The sequence below is a fragment of the Ranitomeya imitator genome, chromosome 3, assembly GCF_032444005.1.
Source record: "Ranitomeya imitator isolate aRanImi1 chromosome 3, aRanImi1.pri, whole genome shotgun sequence".
NCBI classification, from domain to species: domain Eukaryota; kingdom Metazoa; phylum Chordata; class Amphibia; order Anura; family Dendrobatidae; genus Ranitomeya; species Ranitomeya imitator.
In genome coordinates this window covers 436,117,008-436,134,992 of record NC_091284.1, presented here as the reverse complement: position 1 = coordinate 436,134,992, position 17,985 = coordinate 436,117,008, and the positions used below count along the sequence as shown (strand labels likewise).

General features: G+C 42.4%; 1 protein-coding gene across 2 annotated transcripts in view; it reads right to left on the bottom strand.

The window, feature by feature from the left end:
- Positions 1–12,117, bottom strand: part of NHS (NHS actin remodeling regulator) — a 306,111-nt gene extending 293,994 nt beyond the window's left edge. The window contains exon 1 of one of the 2 annotated variants that reach the window (XM_069757326.1): positions 11,298–12,117. In XM_069757326.1, coding sequence (XP_069613427.1) covers positions 11,298–11,709 — 412 coding nt within the window. In that variant the 5' untranslated portion in view covers positions 11,710–12,117. The remainder of the gene's footprint in view (positions 1–11,297) is intronic. The other variant, XM_069757325.1, reaches the window with a different exon arrangement.
- Between the last annotated feature and the right edge of the window lie 5,868 nt (positions 12,118–17,985).

The following is a 17,985-nucleotide window of genomic DNA, read 5'->3' as shown; positions in this document are numbered from 1 at the left end:
TGTGTCTGAGGTCTATAGCGTCCCACATACAGTGGGGCAAAAAAGTATTTAGTCAGTCAGCAATAGTGCAAGTTCCACCACTTAAAAAGATGAGAGGCGTCTGTAATTTACATCATAGGTAGACCTTAACTATAGGAGACAAGCTGAGAAAAAAAAAATCCAGAAAATCACATTGTCTGTTTTTTTAACATTTTATTTGCATATTATGGTGGAAAATAAGTATTTGGTCAAACAAAATTTCATCTCAATACTTTGTAATATATCCTTTGTTGGCAATGACAGAGGTCAAATGTTTTCTGTAAGTCTTCACAAGGTTGCCACACAATGTTGTTGGTATGTTGGCCCATTCCTCCATGCAGATCTCCTCTAGAGCAGTGATGTTTTTGGCTTTTCGCTTGGCAACACGGACTTTCAACTCCCTCCAAAGGTTTTCTATAGGGTTGAGATCTGGAGACTGGCTAGGCCACTCCAGGACCTTGAAATGCTTCTTACGAAGCCACTCCTTCGTTGCCCTGGCGGTGTGCTTTGGATCATTGTCATGTTGAAAGACCCAGCCACGTTTCATCTTCAATGCCCTTGCTGATGGAAGGAGGTTTGCACTCAAAATCTCACGATACATGGCCCCATTCATTCTTTCATGTACCCGGATCAGTCGTCCTGGCCCCTTTGCAGAGAAACAGCCCCAAAGCATGATGTTTCCACCACCATGCTTTACAGTAGGTATGGTGTTTGATGGATGCAACTCAGTATTCTTTTTCCTCCAAACACGACAAGTTGTGTTTCTACCAAACAGTTCCAGTTTGGTTTCATCAGACCATAGGACATTCTCCCAAAACTCCTCTGGATCATCCAAATGCTCTCTAGCAAACTTCAGACGGGCCCGGACATGTACTGGCTTAAGCAGTGGGACACGTCTGGCACTGCAGGATCTGAGTCCATGGTGGCATAGTGTGTTACTTATGGTAGGCCTTGTTACATTGGTCCCAGCTCTCTGCAGTTCATTCACTAGGTCCCCCCAAGTGGTTCTGGGATTTTTGCTCACCGTTCTTGTGATCATTCTGACCCCACGGGGTGGGATTTTGCGTGGAGCCCCAGATCGAAGGAGATTATCAGTGGTCTTGTATGTCTTCCATTTTCTAATTATTGCTCCCACTGTTGATTTCTTCACTCCAAGCTGGTTGGCCATTGCAGATTCAGTCTTCCCAGAATGGTGCAGGGCTACATTTTTGTTTCTGGTGTCCTTTGACAGCTATTTGGTCTTCACCATAGTGGAGTTTGGAGTCAGACTGTTTGAGGGTGTGTACAGGTGTCTTTTTATACTGATAACAAGTTTAAACAGGTGCCATTACTACAGGTAATGAGTGGAGGAAAGAGGAGACTCTTAAAGAAGAAGTTACAGGTCTGTGAGAGCCAGAAATCTTGATTGTTTGTTTCTGACCAAATACTTATTTTCCACCATAATATGCAAATAAAATGATAAAAAAACAGACAATGTGATTTTCTGGATTTTTTTTTCTCAGTTTGTCTCCCATAGTTGAGGTCTACCTATGATGTAAATTACAGAAGCCTCTCATCTTTTTAAGTGGTGGAACTTGCACTATTGCTGACTGACTAAATACTTTTTTGCCCCACTGTACATGCAAGATGTACTTTGACTTTACATGTAAATGATCAAAGGCACCAATTATTCCTTTTACACATTAGAAGGAAACATGATGTTTCTGATGGGACCAGATAAGCAAGACTCTCTCATGACAGATAATGAAGTAGGCAGGAAGAATCATGCATGTTAAAGTTCAATTCCCTTTATTCTCAGACGTGTCTGGTAGCAGCTTACTGCACTTTTCCATTGAAAATACATGCATGCTCCAATAGAGGTGGGGGTGGGAATTTGGAATAATTTGTGTCCGATGGTTGAATGTTCATCCAATTTGTAATAAGGTACATCAGCACATTTAGCTAAATATTGAGGTCAAGGAGCAGACATATCATGGGTGTAACCTGTTTTGTCTCACAGGGGCCCAAGAGATAAGGTGGCCCATTTCAACGTCTGAAAAGCAGGTGGAAATGTGCATTATAATGAGATATTGGGCTGCAAAGGGCCCATATTCTATTCTTGCACAGGGGCCCTCTTCTGTCTGTGTCCTCCAGTGTTGAGCTCAGTATGGTGGCTAAGAGGTTAGCACTGTTGCTTTGTTGTCCTGGGTACAAAACTGACCCTGGACAACAGCGGCATGGAATTTCGACTATAAACTTGGGGACAGTGAGTGATGACAACGTCTGCAAAGCACACTTAAATATGCTGGTGCTGTATAAGCAGACATAATAAATATTAATATGCCGGAAAATAGGAAAATAAATCCATTATAAAAATGAGGCTTCCTATCCCAATACTACAAAAAGGATTATAACGCAGCACTGGAATCAAAGTGTGACTGTGTGTACTCCACAAAAATAAGTCCTCATAAAAGCATAGACTAACATGCTAAAAAAGATGAGCACTATGGGGATAGTGGCCAAAGTACAAAGTGACTCTGTCAACCTCATAATAATAGTGAATGGCTTTGTTGAGGCTCTGCAGCTCCTCTAGAGTGACCATGGGCCTCTTGGTTACTTTTCTCGTTAGTGCTCTCCTTCCTTGGGATGTCAGCTTATTTGGACAGCCATGTCTTGGTAAATTTGCAGTTGTGCCATACTCCTTCCAGTTTCGCTAATGGATTGAATTGTGCTCCGTGTGATGTTCAGAGCTTTGGATACTTTTTATAACCTAACTCTGCTTTCCTCTTCTCCACAACTTTATCCCTGACCTGTTTGGTATTTTCCTTTGTTTTCATGGAGCTTTATGATTCCAAATGACCTCAAACAAACCTCTGAGATTTTCACAGAACAGCTATAGTTTTACTGAGAATTAATTACAGAGTTGGACTCAATTTACTAATTAAGTGACTTCTGGAGGCAATTGGTCACTCAGGATTTTATTTAGGGCTATCAGACTACAAGGGGGCTGAATACAAAGGCACATCACAATGTTCAGATTGCCATTTTTTAAATTATTAGAAAACCATTTATTATTTCCTTTACATTCCACAAGCACTTGCTACTTTGTGTTGGCACATCACATAATATCTCTATAAAATACATTTAAGTTTGTGGGTGTAACATGAAATATGTGGAAAAGTTCATAGGGTATGAATACATTTTCAAGGCGCATATATATATATATATATATATATATATATATATATTGTATTTGTATCATATACATGGAAGGAAGACAAAAGGTTCTTCATAGTGAAATAGATTATCATCACAAAGGATGAGATTTATTAATTAAACTAATAATTACAAAATAGTTTTTTTTATCTAGAATGACAAGTCTCTTAACTCTGCCTCAGTTTCCTTCCTCTCTTGTTCCATGCTGCTGGCACTTCTATTGTTCTGCTTGCTCCTGTTTCCCACACCATCTGTGAGAAGCTGAACTTCTGTTGTTATCTACTGTAAGCTGCATGCAAAGGCTGGGTGCAAAGGATACAAAAGGCATCATTTAAGTGTTAAAAGAGTAAGTAAGGGTCATCGAAGAGGACAAAATGCTGGGACTGAGAATTTTCAACGCTATGACAAAACCAAATGAAAAAGAAAGCAGCATTTTACTAAATTACTGATGGCCCAGAAGTCTTGATGCTGTCAACAGGGGATCCTCCTCCTCACTTGGAGAATTTTCCCTACTACATAGCCATACGAGAAACTAATTGCTCAGGATAGAAATGCATGCATGCAGGTAAAATACAAGGTCCATAAATGTTGGCACTGGTCTTACACTGCAAGGCATTGATGACAACCATTCTTCCACCCCATGCAAATAGAACTATTGATGTTCTAATATGTGTCATGAATGTCATAAGTTATTAAATATATAAAACAGTGAAAATATAGCTTGCGAATATCATAAATGAGTAGCAGTTCTCTCTTTTCTTATGATACATCTCCTCAGTCGGACACCATATAGGCCATGCTCTACCGGTCTCATCACAATAGGACTTCACCATTGTACTGAACTCACACAGAGACATTGTGTAGAAGTGGCTTTAAAACACCGGACACTGACATTATGAGCAGCTCATGTTTGACATATCCTTATAATATAGTCTGTGCACAATGACCACTCTAGTAGATACCTTGGAGGAGCAGTTAATGGAAATGTCATCCAAGAAATGTCCCTAATAAAATGTTGTCATCACTCCAAAAAATCTTTCGTTACTATGGACAGAATTGCTCTAGGTCAAAGACAGTTAACGTTAACCTCTCAAATATATGGCCTGGAGTCAGAGTTTAGGCCTCTTTCACGCACACTATTATTTCAGTGTTTTCTAAACAACTGTATAGAATGCCTTGAATAGCAGCCATTTTTCTTAGCATCTATCATTTTTGTTGGCATTTCAATGTTACAACATTTGAAATACAAATATTTTTCTCACATTTTTAAGCCCTACAAGCATCACTTTGGAAAAATAATTCCAGACAAAATGCCGTGTTCATAATATGCTGCACTTTGAGGAAAATCGTCACAAAAAGGCCTAAAATGAAATCACTGTGCATGAAGACTTTACAAAAATTGTTACCGACTGTAAAGAAACATATGTCCTAAAAGACTGTTAAAAATGTGAGCCTAAGGCCCGGTTCAGACGGCCTTACTAAAACTTTTGCAAATCTTGTCTGCAAATTGTGGATGTGACTGGCTACACATGAAGCCCTAGGTGTTCCTCAGCATAGCGGACAGGTGCAGGAACAGCCTGCTATTGACATGCGCTATTCTGGACCATACTAGTGCAAGCTGTGATTTTTTTTTTCACAAGGACCATCGGTGGTGTGCACTGACACAATTATTGGATCCGTATATGCAAGATTATGGATTTTGCCTCATTCAGGACATCTTGTTCTGGTCCTGTAGTAATAGTAAGCTTGTTGTTATGAACACTGAAATGATTGTGTCCCTGTAACTCACTTGGAACTGCCAAAACATTAAGACCTTTGAGGTACTGGGTACAATCTCTCCAATGACTCCCATACAGGAAGATTCATGGGATACCCTATCAATAAAGACAGAATATCACTTCACTACTGGTTGCTGTCACCCACAGTCGGTGCAAGCATTTCTGCTGACAACACTTGTGCCTGCCCAGCTTATTTCATTCCTACAGATCAGGGGTCACAAACCCATCATAGAGATCAGGCCGTCATCACATGAATGAATACCAGATGATTAGACTGAACGTGAGGTGTGATCCTGGTTACAACAGGCTTTGAGTTTAGTACTCAACTAGCTGCTTCAGTTTGTTCAAAAAATGTGTTTTTTTTACATAAAAGGGTACACGGTTGAGGACATACATAAATATGCATTTGCAGTGGGATGAGTAAATGGAACGCAATTATATATAGTAGTAGATCAATAGATAGATGGACATATAGTATCTATATTCTCTTGCTGAACTAATGTGACATTTCAGTAATATTTCCAGTCTTTCTAAATTGCAGTGTCTTGTGCCAGAATGAGGGCATGGTATATGTTTCTGCCTCGGGCAGAACAATAGTCGGGCACACCCCTTGTCCTTGAAGTTCTGTGTATGGTACTGCTCAGGAATGTATGTTAGTATAAGACACAGCAGGGCAGAAAGGTATATCACAGAAGACTGACTTCAGGCGTGTCCTTTGTAAGTTCATTAGGTGATGGGTTTCACCCCTTAAACATCAGCACATGTTCAATTTAGGCAATGAATCACCATTGATTCCAGCCAGAAAATGTTATTTTTGTCAGTTCATTCCATTTTTATGTCCACAATCCCCACAGATGATTAGGCCATCTTAAGCCTATCTTTGTTTCATAGCTGCTCGCAACGACGTGCCATACTGGCATGTAACCACTGCTGCTAATCAATGGACTTAGTGCAATGGCCATGTACTGAGCAGTGATACCAGTGAGCATGGCTTGTGAGCATGGCTCTATGAGGTTGAAGAAGTATTTTATATGTAATTTATAACATTTGTAGCTTTTTTAACAACTGGATAACACTTATAATGTTAAAACGATCTAAACATCATATGGTAGGTGACACAGAGCCTGAAAAGTATACTACAGACAACATAGTATGTTATTACTCATAATTAGGGTTCGTTCAGACAAACAGTAGAGGTGATGATGATGAGGTAGTATTTGGGCCTGTTACCTCAGGGGCACCAAAAGTCAATCTCCACATAAAATAGCACATGGTACTGTGGGTGGAGGCTGTTATAGATTTTGCATTGGATGGAGCTCCCTGCACACAGTTCCACCATGAACAGAATGGGCCTGATACATTATACCGGCGTGAAATGGGCTGGAGTCAGACATTCCTGAGTCAGAAGCGTTAGACAAGCGGTGTGAACCTCTATGTGCACCTCATCCCAAATCCTACTCTGGTCCCTGCTGGAGTAAGATTTGTTAAGTATCAAACGTCTCCACTCATCATGAAGTTGAGGAGAGGCGTTCAGCATGCCCCATCCAGCTTCAGCTTCTCCCATTTTTTCAGAGATGGTCAAAAGTGGCTTGAGAACAGTAAAAGTCCCAAAATGTTAGCATATCCTTGAGTCGCGCCAAAAAATATGCAACTTTCCAAAGCTTTTTCAGCTAGAAAACCATCATAAAAGCTTTGATGGCTCAGGTTCAAAATCTTGAGCTTTAGTTTAACTCCACTTTAAAGAGTTTAGTGACCTGTGAATAACTTTATTGCATTATAGTGTTATTATTTGAATCACTTACTTTCCAAGTAGCAGAATTCTGAGGATAACCTTGTCAACCTATAAAATTGAAAATTTTCTTCTGTTGTCCAGGTGGCACAATCCCCAGTGTAAAATAAGTGTTTATGGCAGCCTTTTTTAGGAAAATGGACTGCTCAGCTCATTACCACAGGCTCGGAATATTTCTCTCACTGCTGTAAATGGTGTCTGTGTGGTTAGAATATTTTAAGTATACAAAACAGCTGCAGGCTTATGCTACAAGATTGTGTTGAGCAGACAGCAACAACTAAAATCTGCAATAATAATTACAATTTCTTCTATTCGTTATTCTATTAATACTAATATTAATAGTAGTAGTTTATTATAGCTTATTATGCAATTACTGATGATTGCATTTTTTCATATTATTTATAAAGCGGCTCCAAGTTAACAATATTTCTGTATTATTATTGCTCACATACCGTAGATAAATGTGCACACCGCTGACCACAGCCCTACATCAATTCTGATTCTTAAACTTTTAGACAAGTGAAACTCAATTCCAGATCTTTTCAGACGGCATTCTATAGAGGATTTTCTACCTCATTTGAGCCAGATTATGTTCCTGCATCTTGGCACAAAGCTGTTATTTCTTATAACACCTGAAGTGCAAATGAAATGTTGATGAAACCAGAAAAGCAAGCCTGGCTTCTAATTATGAAAGTAAGCCATTTACCAGACATATGGAGTATATAAATCTCGCCATCTAATAGAGTGACACTAAATATTTTGTAAGGAATTCTGGAGTAGTCATTTCAGCTGTGAGCTCCACCCTAGTGAAAAATTATCCCGGACAATTCTTTTACAAGGTATTTGAGTCTTTGAACCGATATATTCGAAATAAATCAAAGCTGCCTGAGAATGTTCTGTCTCTGCACTCAGTCTGTTGATGCAGCTGGGAACAATAGACGAATATCTTATTTTTGGAAAGAGACCGATGTTTAAAAAAAAAAACTTGCCTTGAACAATGTAAAAAGAAGTGTCCTACATTTTGAGAGGAAAGAGGAACAGATTAGGGCGTGCAAAGAGCAAAAAATGGCCTTTGACCCAATTCAATGATATCATCACTTTCTTCAAAGTGCTACATAACTCCTTAAAACTAACATATAGGACAGAAATTGATAGTCATACATATAAAAATAATGTCGGCCAAAGACACTAATTTTGACAGATCAGCCAGGACTTTAATGTGTATAAGGACCTCCTATAGCTGACCATGCAAATAAGATATTTGACAGCTGAACACTCCTCCATAAGATATCTCCCCTGATTCCCCCATACACATGAACTTTTAATTCAGCTGAAAGTTCATTTGTTTTCAAAGTGGTGAGGGGGAAAGCTGCTGCCAAATGGCTCTGGCAATGGCTTATCTCCTGAATAACAAAAGGATCAAGTGTTAAATTTCAAACTGGGAACCCTTATCTCTTCCAACATCATTTGATGGGGAAGAGTCAGGAAGCCTCTATACACCTTACTATTGGCAAAAATTGGTGGGTTCAGACAGTTTTAGTCTAATGTGCATGGTCATACTAACTTTCTAGTGCTGGCAGATGTCGGAGTATGGTAGGATCAGGCAACCAGTTTTCCAAATACCATACCTTCCTAGCTCTGAAAGGAAATAATCCCCATCATAGGTGTCTGGTGGTTGCTCACTCCCCTCTAATTGAGGACATAAGCACCCTTCACCGTGCATGTATCCTCAATAAGTAAGTTTAAGTTGTTCCTCTATGTTCATTTTTTCCACTTCACACTGAGTCTTAAATGTTCAAGCAACCCAGACGTATGTATTTACAGTTGCACATGTCTGCCATTGGCTTTTATTGAGTAAAAGAACATATAGCATGCTGTATGGAGAACGGATGGTTGAAAATAATTGCACTGCAATGTGTAGGCAACTAAGTTTTTAATACAGCTGATGGAAACATCAATCAAATCTAGTGAAATGTACAGTATGTCACAAGGACATCCTCTATTACACATCTCACCCAATATTTATGAGTCTATGTAAAGCACAAATTGGGCACACATCTAGATGCATATGGTAAACTCCAAACACAGCCTGGTCTTATTTATCAAATGACCAATTTTGTATAAAGACACTTCCCTGATTTCCTAACAGTAACAAATTTACCATATTTTTATAGAAGGTGTCAACTCTATCGTTATATATTTAAAATCCACTTGAACAATTGATTTTTGTATCAGGTACAATGACCATTGATTAAGGTATGCCATGTTCTCATTGACAAAATAGTTTCCACTTGTCAGGCTGGTAAAGACTTCCATGGGCCACACCTATTGAGAGCTGCACACGGGGATACACCTCAAGAAGGGCACAAGACTACTAGCAAATATTGGAAATTACATCAAGTTTGACAAAGAACTTCCTAAAATTCATGAACTTTGTGGTCTTAGGGGCACTTTTAATATTTAAACGTTTGACACCGTCACCAATTAAGATATTTTTTTACAAAATATAACTATGTTGTGAATCACTATGATAATTACAATCTAGACCTTGGTGTAAAAGCATGTCTGGAGCCAAAGCAAGCTTCTAGGCTATCCAGTCAACCCGTCTTCGACCATATAATGTCACTGCACTGGCTGATTATCAGTCAAGTGTAATATTATATGAGGACAGTGCACATGTCACGCACATGGCTGATAGAAGATTTGTCTTTGGCCACTGCCCTCAATGTGAACACTGCAGTGAAGAGTCCCCTCCTCCGGCACATTCTCAATAGCCTTATATTTCATTACAGGACAGCTTATTTTATCACATCCTTTACATTATGTTTTTGCAACATTTCCAAGGTCATGTTCAAATAAGTAAAGGTCTTGAAATGTCTTTCCTTTCCTCACTGCCCAGACTTGAGTCATTGTGAAGATAACAGCCATTCCTCCTTTGAGGCTGGAGATGCTACTAACATGTCTGAAGAGGATAAGCACGCCTCATGCCTCCCTTCCTTACATTTCCAGGGCTGGACTGCAGTATCAGACATCATTTCCGTGCATAGGATACATTGTATAGACATGCATTAGCAGGATATGGCCTTGTATTGCTCATAAACGTCATGTCATGTGTGATCCATTTTGACTGCGATATCTAGTTGCACAGATATGATAGAGCAGAAATTCCTGTCATGGATCAGGTTCCTATTTTCTATTTTTATGAGAATACCGGGATGTTGTATTATCAGAGCGCTGCTTTTAATATCAAAATTACCATGATTGCAGTGCCTTGTGATTGGCTACCCGGAGCCTATCATCATGTAAACCATACCCTCTTCCTTCCTGTTGCTTAGGAGCATGAATGATCATTCAGCGTTGCCACCTCAATGTTGCTGAGATTTCAGTCCTCAGCATCTGCCCAGTGATTCCGCAAAATCTGGAGCCTCCAGAAGGTTTCTTATGTAAGTCACACACCGTTGACATCACCTCACCATGACTGAAGCAGGTTGAGGAAAGTTACATGTCCAGCCATCATTAACAATGCTAACAATGATGACCACCAGAAGACAAAAAAGGCAGGTCTTGGGTTGCATTTATCATCTGTGACAGGGAAGGTTAATATGGATGTATAGCAAAATATTACACAGCAGCTACACCCAGGAGACAACTGCTTGTCTTTTGTCCATAATTAGACAATAAATATGACGTTTCGATGGATACGGAAATGATTCAAACCACTTGCACTTCACCAATTGCCTCATATCAAACACATCCACCAATTCTGCTTCTGTACCCAGCAACTGATATATATGGAAGCAAGGGGTGGACCAAGCTCTGGCTACTTATCTCAGCAGACAGATGAAAAGATACTGCAGAGGGATAAGTAGCTGAAGCAAGGACATTAACAGTGCAAGACACAACTAGGGAAATCCGTGAGAGCCCGCCACGTAAAGGACAGTTATTAATGGTATAATCCCTGCATACACATGCTGGCATCGCAGTCATTAACAGGAATAATAATAATGACGATGATAGAAATGACTGTAGACACAATATGTACACACAACATATAAAAAGCATCATATGAAATGGAATATTACCTATCGCATTACAACATAATAAAAGGTGATAAGAAGAGAAAAATCTATAGCTTTAGGCAATGTTCCTTATCGGACACAATTTTTCATAACTAAAGGAGGTGACAGAGGAGAAATACGTCCCCTTGTCTCTACTCCTCACATTCAGCAGCTGCTGGAGCAGCAATGCAGATTTCCCTCCTTTCTCTAGTAGCATCTGAGGTGATAATGGAACATTTGGGGACTTTTAGCATAAGATAAGCAGTGTGATACATAAACCAGGAGGCCAGAGCAAGGAAATTGGTGCCTCTGTGACAATTCACCTTTTGCCCTGTTTTTTTTTTGCTTTTCCTTTATGTACTGTTTTGAAAGGTCTGTACCAATCAGCGATTCTTGTCCCCGACAGACAGATGCGAAATACAAAATGCAGCAAAATCCATTCAAAGATGAGGTACTCACGCACTGTCTCCTGCTTTGGATCCAAGCTGCTGACAACCTGCTGGACAGTACCAATTTTCCCTTGCAGCGCTCGCACACGCCGGGCCGTAACCTGAATATCTGCTTCTAGCTCGTGGAAAATAGAGCAGGCGTGCCGCGCTACATCCGAGAGTTGCCGTAAAATCCGTGACATTGAAACATTGCTGATCGCGCACAAATCCAGAGTGGACACATCTTTTTCTTTTCCATCTAGAGGGTCCCTCTCGTCAGAGGGCACCTGCGCGGAGGTAACCGCCAATTCTTCCCTGGCATTCCCCCGGGGGTGCTGCTGCCTTTGCTCTTCCCCCTGATCCCGGCAACAGCTCCCCTCTACCTGGGTGACGGCATGCCTACACAGCCACTGGGGCTCAACAATCCGCTTGGCAAAGGGCATTGCAGACTGCCCTTCCCGCTATCCGACAATAAATCCCTTGCTATCCAATGCTAAGGAAACAACATAAAACCATAGAAAAGGATCAATCCAACAATTGAAATACTGTAGCAATCCAGAAACCAAGCCGGTACTGGTCCAATTTTTTGTTTGAAATGCTCAGATCTCTCCTGGCTAACACGGTACAAAGATATATATCTTTCCTGTATCAGATCTCTCCTTAATCCCTGGCAGTTCCCAATCGTTGGTAGCTAGTGATGATCATAGCCATGGTTTGCAATCCATGTGTGAAGTATCGCACTTGTGCACTTCTTCCCTGAATCCTCGCTTCTCCCTGATCATCCAGTGGCTTTTTGGATGGATTTTCTCTGCCTCTCTCTCTGCTTTCACCATGCCAGAGTGAGGCAGACTGAAAACCTGGAGGCAGGAATTCACATAGATGTTTGAATGGGGAGGAGGAATTAGAGAGAGACCAGGAGGGAGGAGGAGGAGGTGTTGAGGATCCAAGGGGAGGAAGCAAACTGTTTCACACAAGACACTGCCTTCCTCGACCACATGGAGTCACTGAAGGACCCGCTTCTACAGCAAGACATTCTGCAGCAAACCGCCTGGCAACTTCCAGAGCTGTTTTATGCTACCCGGGGCCATGGATTCTAGTTCTGGTTTTATATCGCGGATTCCAGATGCAAAGAAATCAAGGTTTACAGAAGACAAGAGTGCCGGAGACTGAATGGCATGGTACATTTACGACCAGTCAATCTGTGCGTGTGTGAAAATATGTGAATTCAGTAACCTTCAAGCTGCTGGAACTGGATCAATGCTAGGATTGCACTGCACATAACAAGAGTTTACTAGTTATCATTTTATTTCATGAAAGTTTAGTTTCATTACATCATCCCTTTTGGATTTTATCTACAAGGTCCGTTTCTTCTATATAAATGACATATAGTACCCTCCGAATTGTAAAATGCTGTGGAAAATGTTAGCACTGTAATGTGTAAATAAAAAATATTATCATTAGATTGCTACAATACATAAAAAGACACAAACACTTCTACAGGTACATCCAGAAATATTTCGACAGTGACAGAATCTTTGTGATTTGGGGTCTGCGTGACACTATTTTTTTATTTACAATGAAACCACTGAGATGCAATTGTAGGAATTGCAAACTTTTTTTCTACAAAGCCCACTCATTGCATGGGCTCAAAAGTAATTGGACAAATTAACTGTATCATAAATAAAATGTTAATTTTTAATACTTTGCAGAGAATCCTTTGCAGATAATGCCTGAAGTCAGGAAGCCATGGACATCACCAAACACTGGGTTTCCTCCTTTGTGATGCTGTCACGCACGCGCCCAGACTGGTTGGCGCGGGCATACGGGGGTGTGGCCCCACTGGACCACAGACCAAACTTCCCTGGAAGGGGCATAACTAAGTAGCTTCCTAGGTGTTCGCTGGAGCCTCTCATGGTGAGGTCAGACTTGTGCAATAGGAAGCTACCAGGTGCCACTCCAGGGTGATGTCTGGCTGTGGCTGCTGATCCCACTAAGGAACGGAGCGGGCACGGCTGGCACTCTGGCTGACAGGCGGAGCCAATAGCGGAGACGCTGGAGGCAGAGCCAAGAGCGGAGACGCTGGAGGCGGAGCCGAGAGCGGAGACGCTGGAGGCGGAGCCGAGAGCGGAGACCCTGGAGGCAGAGCCGAGAGCGGAGACGCTGGAGGCGGAGCCAAGAGCCATGAGGCATGCAGAGAGCAGAGACACAGAACATGGAGCTGGCATGAAACAGAAACCACAGAAACCACACTGGCGGGCAGGCGGACACGGCTGGCTCTCTGGTAGGCAGGCGGGTACGGCTGGAACATAGGAAGAACCGGTAGGGACCGGTCTACAGGCAGGTATGTGAAACAGGTTGGAACCTGTTCAGACAGGAGGACTAAGTAACAAGTAGAGAAAGACCGCAAGAGCGGATGCAGAGCGAAAGCACAAGAGCTAGAACCAAGAACAGAAATGCAGGAGGCTGAGTACGAGTAGAAGGTGGAATTAAGAGAAGAGAAGGAGAAGGCAGAGCCAAGGGCGGAGCCGCAAGAGGCGGAGCCAAGGGCGGAGACGCTGGAGGTGGAGCCAAGGGCGGAGACGCTGGAGGCGGAGCCAAGAGCAGAGACGCTGGAGGCGAAGCCAAGAGTGGAGACGCTGGAGGCGGAGCCAAGAGCGGAGATGCTGGAGGCGGAGCCAAGAGCGGAGATGCTGGAGGCGGAGCCGAGAGCGGAGACGCTGGAGGCGGAGCCGAGAGCGGAGACCCTGGAAGCAGAGCCGAGAGCGGAGACGCTGGAGGCGGAGCCAAGAGCGGCGACGCTGGAGGCGGAGCCAAGAGCAGAGATGCTGGAGGCGGAGCCAAGAGCGGAGATGCTGGAGGCGGAGCTAAGAGCAGAGACGCTGGAGGCGGAGCCAAGAGCAGAGACGCTGGAGGCGGAGCCAAGAGCAGAGACGCTGGAGACGGAGCCAAGAGCGGAGACGCTGGAGGCGGAGCCAAGAGCAGAGACGGAGCCAAGTGCAGAAACACAGGAGGCGGAGCCAGATAGAACCGCAAAGAGCGGAGCCAGATAGAACTGCAAAGAGCGGAGCCACAGAGCAAAGCCAGAGAGTGCGAAGCAAGGTCTGAGTGCAGAGCCGCAAGAGTGCGGAGTGTAAGCAGACTGAGAACACAAGGAAAGACACAGCAGGGAAGGAAGCCACAGACAAGGAGACCGAGAGAAGACTAAGTACAGACAAGGCAATGGAACAAGACACAGGGACAAAGACACAGGGACCAGGATATTCTGCCTCCTGGAGGGCGGACTACAAGATCAAGGCTATAGCACAGAGAAAAGCTCAGAGGGAGAAACTCAGAGCAAGGCCAGGCAAACTCAGCAGCTAAACACTAACTGAGCTAACACATTGCACAGGCCCAGAGCACAGGGTGGAGCTGCACTATATACAGGAGGCCTCTTGGTAATTGGTCAGGAACTGATTAGACAGATGCACCTGATTCCTATAAGAACCAGAGAGTTCAGGCGCCGGCCCCCTATACACATAGCCATGAGGCATGCAGAGAGCAGAGATACAGAACATGGAGCTGGCATGAAACAGAAACCACATCATGACCTGAAGCAGTGGATAAGATAGTGTGAGAGATGTGAGGCCATGACGTGATGCCAGCAGAGTTGTTACAGATGCATTGCCGCTTTTACTGCGGCTGACTTCAGTTGCTGCTTGTTTGTTGGTCTTTCTGCCTTAAGTTTTGTCTGAAGGATGCGAAATGCATGCTCGATGGGGTTGACATCTGGTAATTGACTCGGCCATTACAGAATATTCTATTTCTTTGTCTTAAAAAACTCCTGGGTTGCTTTCTCAGTATGTTTTGGGTCATTGTCCATCTGTACTGTGAAGCGCTGTCCAATCAACCTTGCAGCACTTGGTTGAATGTGAGTAGAAATTGTAACCCTGTACACTTCAAAATTCATCCAGCTGCCTCTGCCTCCAGTCACAACATGAATAAACACTAGTGACCCTGTGCCATTGAAAGCCACGCTTGTCCAACCCATCACATTGCCTCCACCATGTTTTACAGAGGATGTTGTGTGCTTTGGATCATGAGCCTTTCCAAGCCTTCCCCATGCTTTTTTCATCCCATCATTCTGATACAGTTTGATCTTAGTTTCTTCTGCCCAAATAATGCTTTTCTAAAACTGAGAGATTGGAGCGGCGCTTAATATACAATGGCTCGTTGGGCTGCAAATTTGGACAAAAAAACACTCTTTTGATTATGATAAAAATAAATTTGCGCACACTACGAGAGTTTTTTTTATCATTTTCTAAAACTGAACTGGATTCTTTAGATTTTTTTGTGTGCAAATTCTAATCTAGGCTTTCTATTTTTAAAGGGAACCTGTCACCTGAATTTGGCGGGACTGGTTTTGGGTCATATGGGCGGAGTTTTCGGGTGTTTGATTCACCCTTTCCTTACCCGCTGGCTGCATGCTGGCTGCAATATCGGATTGAAGTTCATTCTCTGTCCTCCATAGTACACGCCTGCGCAAGGCAAGATTGCTTTGCGCAGGCGTGTACTATGGAGGACAGAGAATGAACTGCAATCCAATATTGCAGCCAGCATGCAGCCAGCGGGTAAGGAAAGGGTGAATCAAACACCTGAAAACTCCGCCCATATGACCCAAAACCAGTCCCGCCAAATTCAGGTGACAGAGTCCCTTTAAGGCTGATTGATGATGTGCACTTAGATACTGAAACACCTCCTTCCTGGAGAGTGTTCTTCACTTAGGTGAATCTTATGAAGGGGTTTTTGTTCACCATGCAAAGGATTCTGAGAGCATCCACCACTCTTGTGTTCTGTAGAGATCCAGGCCTTTCCCAAGCTCACCAGTGGGCTCAATATTTGCAGAATGTACCAAACCATTGATGTGGCCACTCCTAACATTTCTGCTGTTTTGTCTGATGGATTTCTTTTTTTAGCCTAATGATGGTCTGTTTCTCTTCGATTGAGAGTTCCTTTGAGTTCATTTTGTGGGTTCACAGCAACAGCTTTCAAATGGGAATGCCACACCTGGTATCAGCTCTAGATCTTCTACCTGCTTAATTACTGATGGATTAATGAGGGAATAGCGCCTGCCGTCCATTAAAGAGTTTTTGAGATAATTGTCCAATTAGTTTTGATCCTTTTAAAAATAGGCAGATATATATTAAAGAGCTGTAATTCATAAACCCTTACTCCAACTAGGATGCGAAGACACTCAAATTATATCTTTCAGTCTGCACTTTAGGCCTATATTTATTATATAAATGTATCATGAAAATGTTTTGGTAAATAGCTAAAATGCCAAAACTTGCGCCACTGTCCAAATAATTCTGGACCTAACTGTATTTACAATTTAGACATGTAATTACTGTGCTGCTTGAAAGATTGCAAGCCTTTCATAATTTTCCATATTTCTGCGTACATTTGACTTAAAGCTGCAGCAGGTTTTCACACATGTCCAAAAGTTAATAAAATACTAGATTAGTAAAAAAAAAATAGGGTTTGTCATTTTCTATTGAGAAAAAAGATCCAGTATGGCATGTTTATGAATGGCAAAATAATGTGATCCTGTTCTATCAGTATCTGGTGTGACTTCACTTGTGCAAGAGAAATTGCATGTAAACTTTTCTGGTAGTTGTTGATTAATCCTACACATCGGCTTGGAAAAAATAACTTTGAGTCTTTCCTCATTTCTGTAGGATTAGTGTCATGCTGCCGCACTGCAGTATAACGTAACCTCCACCAGAGGGAGCTTGAGAGGGAAGTGAGACTGTACGCAGCAGAGAAGCACAACAGAGCAGCAGCATAGGCGCCACCAAGTGGCGAGAGAGTGGTCAAACAAACCGAGCAAAAAAACAACAATAGGAAGAAGTACTAAAAGAAACAGCAGTACACGTGGTCAGGAACAAGCCAGGAGGTTCAGCAACGGTCAGAAGCGGATAAGACAAAGTCAGAAGGCAGAAGCGAGTCCGAATGCAAGCCAAGTCAGAAGCCAGAGAATCAAAACTGAAAAACAGGGAAACACTGGGAAAAGGGCAGACAGAGGGAGTCAACAGACACGGGGCAAGTCAGGGATCACAGCAGGACAAACCAAGAGCTACCAGAGTCAGATTCACATGCTGAAGGCAGAACTATAGCTGACACCGCCAGTAGGATGTATCGGAGCTAAATAGCAAACCTGAATCCAGAATGAGGCAAAGCAAAGTTAACCCTTGACATGAACCGCCCGGAAAAAAGGCAGACAGGATAAAACCCTGGAACGGATCATGACAATTAGGCTGCGCTCCCATGGAGAGTTCTTGACACAGTGTATTTTCGCTACTTCAAAAACGCAGCAACTTACAGTTCCAGCAAAGTAGATGGATTCATAGAACTCTCACGCCCAATGTGTTTTTTTACGTGAACTGTCCTGTAACGTGTTTCAAATCGACATCATCAATTTCGCTTGCAGGTACGTTGAGTTTTATGTTCAAATTTTTCCCATTGAATTGCATCAGATGCGGAAAATCCACAGGTAAAAATCGCACGCTTGTAACCTAATCTACCTAACAAGTGCAGAAATGCTGCAGAAAATCTGCAACATCAAAAATTCATCAAATACTCGTAGTGGAAACGCAGGCTTAAGGCCTGGACTCTAACTTGTCCATTCCAAAACTTTGATTTTTTGTGCTAAAGCGTCGTCAAAACTTCTTAAAGATAACAAT